This window comes from Enhydra lutris, unplaced genomic scaffold (genome assembly GCF_002288905.1).
Source record: "Enhydra lutris kenyoni isolate GAN:26980312 unplaced genomic scaffold, ASM228890v2 scaffoldscaffold20, whole genome shotgun sequence".
NCBI classification, from domain to species: domain Eukaryota; kingdom Metazoa; phylum Chordata; class Mammalia; order Carnivora; family Mustelidae; genus Enhydra; species Enhydra lutris.
Window position 1 is genome coordinate 29,127,995 of NW_019154104.1, and position 6,974 is coordinate 29,134,968.

The following is a 6,974-nucleotide window of genomic DNA, read 5'->3' on the forward strand; positions in this document are numbered from 1 at the left end:
TATCATCATCATTATTGTCAGGGCCCTGTCAGTTGGAGGATTCAAGGGTGGATGGTTTCCCATGCAGCTCTGCAGCCTTCTCGAGAACCGTCACCACAGATGGTCTCCCCCTCCAGGCCTCCGCTGTCCTTGGCCTGTTTACCCCTATTCCATCAGGATTCCCACCTGGGACAGGCTGACTTGGTCTTGCCAACACCCTTATTTTGACCTGGCCCAGGCTAGGACTTCCTGAAACAGCATTTCCTGATGGTTTGTTTCCTGTAGGACTCCCTACCTTGGAGAAGGAAAATCTGATGACAGTGGTTGGGGGGAGAACCTTTCTTAATGACTTACGATGGCCAGTGACCCCCGGGACCTTTCCAAATGCTATCCAGGGAATCCTCTGAATTGCTATGAAACGGAACTGTTGCCACGCTCTGTGGATGGAGGCGCTGGTGCTTGGTGTGAGAAGGGACACATCGCAGTCCCCCAGCTGGTGCACAGAGACCCTGCTACTCGGGGTTCCATTCCAGACCCCGGTGCCCGCCCCACACATGGTTCCTGTCTCCTTCCTTCTGCTTCCTGGCCTCAGGAAAGTCTGACCCTTTCTGGATTAGGCTCTCGGGCCTTGTTTCCTTCCCAGTATATCCTGCATCGCCCCTCTTTGCCTTCACACTTGGCAGCTCCTCTGCCGGCTACGAAAGCGGGCTCTGCTTTTATGCTACATTGAGCTCCTTCCCTGTGTTTCCACACAAGCACCAAAGCCCCATTCCTTAGGCTTTCCTGAGGCCAGAAACCCAGGCTAAAATGCTAACTGATGGCCTATTTGGAAGAGAGGGGGATAGGGCCTTCCAGGCAGGGCAAGGGGGTGGGAGGGGGGACAGAGCATGCAGAGATGAGGTAGGAGGGGTGTTCCAGGCAGGGCAGGGATAGAAGGGAAGACAGTGTGTGCAGAGGTGCGGTGGGAGGGGCCTTTCAGGCAGGGCAGGGTGGTGGAGGGAGGACGGTATGTGCAAAGGTCTGAGAGCCTGAAGCTCAGTGAGGAGCGAGGTGGCCACATCAGGGAGGGTCTTGTAGGCCCGTCACCGAGGGAACAAGTGTTGGTCCTTCCCTGTGGGAGTGGCAGGGACGGAGCTGCTAAGGGGAGAGATCTGGTCAGGGGTGGATTTCTTTTTTTTTTTTTTTTTTTTAAGGATTTTATTTATTCAACAGACAGAGATCACAAGAAGGCAGAGAAGCATGCAGAGACGGCGGGGGGGGGGGGGGATCGATGCGGGGCTCGATCCCAGAACCCTGGGATCATGACCAGACCTGAGCCACCCAGGCACCCCCAGGAGTGGATTTCTAAAAGACAGCTTTGGAAGTGGTATAGGACTCCCCGAAAAGCAAACTTTTCTCTTTAAGTCCCTAATTTGGCTATTTTTTTATAGATCTGTGATGTCATTACTCATTGATAAGTGTTTGTATTCAAAGTAAATGTCACTGCGCGTTTCTGCAGACGGGACCTTCTTAGCCATCGGCTCGCACGACAACTGCATCTACATCTACGGAGTCAGCGACAACGGGAGGAAGTACACGCGTGTCGGCAAGTGCTCGGTAGGCTCTCTTCTCATTTTCGTGGGGATGTGTGTGGTCACCGCGTGTCTGTCGTGCCAGGAATTTACAAGGGACATGAAACGCATCCCGCTCTTCCCTCCCAGGGTCATTCCAGCTTCATTACTCACCTGGACTGGTCTGTGAACTCACAATTCCTCGTGTCAAATTCTGGAGACTATGAAATCCTTTACTGTGAGTACACCCCAGGGCCTGTCTGGGTTTGGATCACATAGAACATTCACTCTGAGACCAAAACGGGGTCTCCTGCAAAACCCCACTTCCCATACTGCCTCGGCCTGTGCCATCGCCTCCAGGCCTCTGTTTCCTTTTCTATAACGCAGGGGAGTTGGGAAGGGCCACCTCTAAGATCCTTCCCACCACTGAGATCCTTGGGGGCCCAGGGTAGTGTGGGCCCCTCTGGAGCAGAAGATGCTGGGCTCCAGGGAGAGGGATGCCAAGTCCTGGAGGGAGACACCCGAGGGGGGCAAGCGGGGCAAGAAAGAGTGGGTTGCGAAGGCGTCATCCCAAGCAGGCAGACACAGTGAAGTCTCTCCTGCCTGGGGGGACAGCAGCCCCTGGGGCCCCTTCTGCTTCTCTCCCCACCCTTGCTGGCAGTGTCTGTATCCAGGCAGGACCTGAGGACACTGAGGATGATAAGGCTGGCACTTCCGGAGCACAGGCCACACCTCATGCACTGGCTTCTTACACGTGTGCCTGGCACCTGCCGTGTGCCGAGCTCTGGGCTAAGCACGGGGATCGTGGGGCAAAAGGAGGGTCTCATGTGCAGCCTGCAGGATGGTACTAAAAACTTTATATACATTTTCTCTCATGATCCACAGCTCTCCAGGCTTATCCCTTTTATAGACAGGAAATCTGGGCTCAGACACGAGGCCACGGCATCAAGAGCCGGTGCACAGGGAGGCAGCTGTCCACTTGCTGGGGAACCCAGACAGGTGGAGCTGCTGGCTTGGAGGAAAGAGGGAAATAGCACATGCCAAGTGGTGTACCCAGTCTTCCCTCCCTGCCCTGTCCAAGGTGCTGCCTGACACAGGGCAGAAGCAGGGGGACAGACTTCAGAAATAGGCCATGGGTCTAGAGTCTTCTCAGACACGGTCTCATACACTATGAGTGAGAACTCGTTTGCGGAACAAACAAATCACCTGGGTATGACTGGTTTCCATAAGCTGCCACTCCTAACCCCGGGCTGAACGGGTGTGTGTGTGTGTGTGTGTGTTGGGGGACAGCTGGGGGGCCTGATGTGACAGCCTGTGGCAGCTGTTCAAGAGCTCTGTGGGGGAGCAGGGAAGGGAGACACTGAGCAGTTGGAGGCCAAGGTACCCGCGGATGGTCAAAGAGAAGCCAAACTGCAGGAAACAGCCCCAAAGAGGGAAATGGATGGGAGGTGGTACCCGGAGGCCCCAGGGGTTGGGCACACGGGGCTGGGAAGTGGAAGGGGTCCCACTCCGCAGGGCTCTCGCTGGTGGGACAGGGCTCTAAGGGCCAGCCTTGTCAGGGGAGGAGGGGGGCCTTTGGCTCAGACATCACCAGACTTGTACTGCTTGTTCCAGGGGTTCCCTCTGCTTGTAAGCAAGTCGTAAGTGTGGAAACTACGAGAGACATTGAGTGGGCTACTTACACCTGCACTTTGGGGTTCCATGTCTTTGGTAAGTTTTCTGAAGCTTTCATTCAGTTCAAAATAACATGTATCCACTTTTAGAATATTTCCCTAATAGTTACAAGCTCTCATGGTCGCCGGTTTTGTCCAACTGCTCTGTTGCCACATGAACCCTACATGGACATGCTCCCTGCTGCTCCCAGGGGAAGAGCCAGGCGAGAACCAGAGAGAGGTTTAACCCTTATTGTATGAAATGAGTCCTGAGATATTCTAGAATCTTCTGTGAGGTTGTGCCAGACTTCCTAGAAAGATAGGCCAGATGGCACTCAATCTATTTATCATTTGTTAGTTATATTTTTTTGGGTTCTTTAAATTTTTCACTTTCTGTAAAGTTGAGATTGGAATATATTTATAAATGGTGTAAAATAAATTGCCACAGTGTAGCAGAATAAAAAAGAAAAGACAATATTTATAATCTCTTTATGTAAGACCATAAGTCAGTAAAGTGGTCAGAATTTCACAAATCTCTTTAGAGCTAGCATCTATCATTTTCTGGTATAAATGCTAGGAACTCCTGGCTTTACTCTAGATCTGCCAGTTGAGAAATGGATGTACAGTCAGCTGTCTCAGATGCAAAGTTATTGGGACCAAAAGGGTCTCCCAGAGCAATGATCAGCAGACACTGCCCCCTCCCGCTGCCAGGCTCCAGACCCATGGCAGGCAGACGCCACACCCGCCGGATGCCACCCAAGCAGCCACAGAGGGCAGATACCAAGAAACACCGAGGGTGCCTGGGTGGCTCAGTCTGTTGAGCGTCTGCTGACTCTTGATTTCAGCTCAGGTCATGATCTCAGGGCAGTGGGATCGAGCCCTCCAGGCCCCCCTCTTCGGGCTCCATGCTCAGCGAGGACTCTGCTTGTCCCTCTCCCTCTGCTCCCCCCCCCCACTATACACACACACACTCTCATAAATAAAGAGAATCTTAAAAAACAACAACAACAAAAAAAAAAACCTAAAAGGCACATACAGGGTTAAACAGTCCTTTGGAGAGACTCATATAGAGTTCCCCCCAAAAACCCAAAAGTTAGGAAACTGTAGGCTGAGGACTGGTCAGCTTCTCCTCAGATGCTTTGGGAATAAAGGAAAGGCATTGTGTCCCAAGCCAGGGTTTCTGGCACGCTCTGTGCTGTGGAGTCCAGAAGGAAGGGGCCCCCGAGAGTCATAGGAGCCCGGAGCCTGCCGTGGCTCTCGCCTGGGACCAGTGATCTGGGAGCTGCCGCAGCAGAGACGATCACGGGCAGGCTGGGAGCTGGCCCTGGCTTCGAGAGCGAGGGACTCCGGGCGGTCTGATCTCTGTGGCAGCTCAGTGGCGGGCCCCGCGTAGCGTGCCCTGGTGTCTCTGGACTTCAGGGCTCTGTCTGTGGCCTTCATTTCAGGAGTGTGGCCAGAGGGCTCTGACGGAACCGACATCAACGCCGTGTGTCGGGCCCATGAGAGGAAGCTGCTGTCCACCGGCGACGACTTCGGCAAAGTGCACCTGTTCTCTTATCCTTGCTCACAGTTCAGGGTATGGTCTTCCCCCGGACCCTGCCCTCGGGGCGCGTGTGTCGTGGCCCCACCTGGCAGTCTGGTGATGGACTAGAAAGGCCGCCTGCATGAACCTCCAGTCTCGCGCGCAGACACAACCCTGTCGTCCCGCTGTCCTGGCGCTCTTCTGGGCTCCCCACTGCTCTCTAGGGAGAACCCCCACCCACAGAGCCCTTGGAGCTGGCTTGTCCACCTCTGTGGCTTCCTTAAATGGGCCTCACGCCCCCCACCAGCCTCTCTCTGCTCCAGCCCTGCTGGAGCTGAGCCAACACCAGTGCCTAGATCACCCTGCCCCGTCCTTCCCAGACCTGAAGCCCTTCACCTTCCCCCTCAACCCGGGGCACCCGGTTGGTCCTTCCTTTGGGCGGTCCCAGGCCTGGTACAGCACTTGGGCCCTGAATGTGTCCCCTGCCCGTCTCTGTCCCCCCACCAGGCCAGACTCTCGGGCTGCAGGGAGGGCCTCTGCGTGGTTTGTTGGCACGTCCCTACTGCGCCTGTGCACGAAGCAGGTGCATGTGCGAGAGCTGCTGTGGGAGGGAAGAACGAGCGTAGAATTCCAGGACTTTCCGACTCCGCATAGGACACTCTGCGTTAAGCTCTTTCTCTGTCATTCTTCCCCAGGCTCCGAGCCACGTATACAGTGGGCACAGCAGCCACGTCACCAACGTTGATTTTCTCTGTGGCGACAGCCACCTCATATCCACAGGCGGCAAGGACACGAGCATCATGCAGTGGCGGGTCATTTAGTCCAGCAGGAAGCGCGGGGAGCAGGACAGGGGCAGGCACTTGTGCTGCGCTCCACCACTGTGATTTCTGTTCTGAGAAGTTCTGACAAACCTCAGGAAAACCACTCCCTCTACCGGTTACCTTAGCTTAGCGAATCAGTGAGCGTCACACCAGAGCAGCGGTTCACGGTTCTCCTTGGTTGTACAGTATATAAAACAGTGCACATTTCATATTTAAAAAAAAAAAATGCCAGGGTTTACATTATGGTGACATCAACAGAAGCAACTGGTATATCCTTCGTAACTTTTCTACGAACCCTTCAAAAATGGTCACAGAAATGCCTTTTAAAATATTGTACATAAGCTTTACTCTCTCCCCACCTAGCTCGCTAAGTGAAATATTTATGACAATAATGAGGTACTGAATTGGGATCGCTATTGATTAATTGGTCCTAAGGGGATAAAGCGATGGAGAAGAGCGAGGAGGACTGAGCTGCACAGCTGAATTGGGAAACGCAAATGTGGCTTTATTTGGTTACATTTTCCGAGGGTTCCTTCTGTCCTCCCTCTGGGAGGCTGGCGAGAAAAGGGTTGCAGTCTTCTTGCGTTAAGCAGACTGTACTCCAGAGTAACTTCCGCACTTCAGCAGAGTATGCAGGCACCGTAGAATCTCAGTGACACTGTCCGCGTACCCCAGTGCAGGCCCCCGCCTCACTCCCTTCTGTCCCGCGCTCACTTGCCCGGAGGAGCGGTGGAGACATCTAAGCCACCTTCTTCCGTCTACGAGTCGGCATGATCTGGTATTGTATAGGACTGTAGAAATTCATCCTAAAGACGTAAGGCTAGGCTTTACTATTTTATGCTTGTGGACATTGTATATTTGTATTCTAAGACCAAGTAGACCAAGTCAAAACAGTATCTCTGAAGTGTACAATAAACCTGCAGCGGGGAGAAGTCTGGAAGGTTCCACCGGGTGCCAAGGGCAGCTTCTTTTCCCGTCTTCTGTGCGTGGACGACTCTCTACACTACAAAACAAGACTGCACTCTGACGAGTCAGACAGAGGTGGCGTACGTTTGTCAAGAAGGCCTTATCCATTTTGATTGTGTGACAGATTGAAATTTATTGTTTACATTGGGGAATGTATCTCAGATTTTAAAAATAGAAGAGTAATAAACAGACTTAAAAACAAACACTAAGATTTCTACTTGTTCTAGGCAAGTAAATGAATGGAATTAACTGAACTCCACGGCGCTGGTTGTCCAGAGTGGCTGACTAATAAGCACATCTGGAGGCACGTTTGTCCCGTCTCCAGCCTGCGGCGCAAGTGCGGGCCACCGTAGAGACGTGTATTAAAGATGAATCTGTTTGTATGTATCCTTATCAAATATATTCTATAATGAAATTAAAGCTGAAAAGGATTTCTTATTGACCTATAATCATGAAAATATATAAATTAAAATATTTAAAATTA

The 6,974-nt window shown here is 52.6% G+C and overlaps 1 protein-coding gene across 2 annotated transcripts in view; it reads left to right on the forward strand.

Moving 5' to 3' along the window:
- Positions 1–6,974, forward strand: part of LOC111148526 (echinoderm microtubule associated protein like 1) — a 177,947-nt gene extending 170,973 nt beyond the window's left edge. Inside the window, exons 18-22 of one of the 2 annotated variants that reach the window (XM_022505153.1) lie at positions 1,478–1,575; positions 1,680–1,767; positions 3,144–3,239; positions 4,627–4,757; positions 5,399–6,974. In XM_022505153.1, coding sequence (XP_022360861.1) covers positions 1,478–1,575; positions 1,680–1,767; positions 3,144–3,239; positions 4,627–4,757; positions 5,399–5,524 — 539 coding nt within the window. In that variant the 3' untranslated portion in view covers positions 5,525–6,974. The remainder of the gene's footprint in view (positions 1–1,477; positions 1,576–1,679; positions 1,768–3,143; positions 3,240–4,626; positions 4,758–5,398) is intronic. The other variant, XM_022505152.1, reaches the window with a different exon arrangement.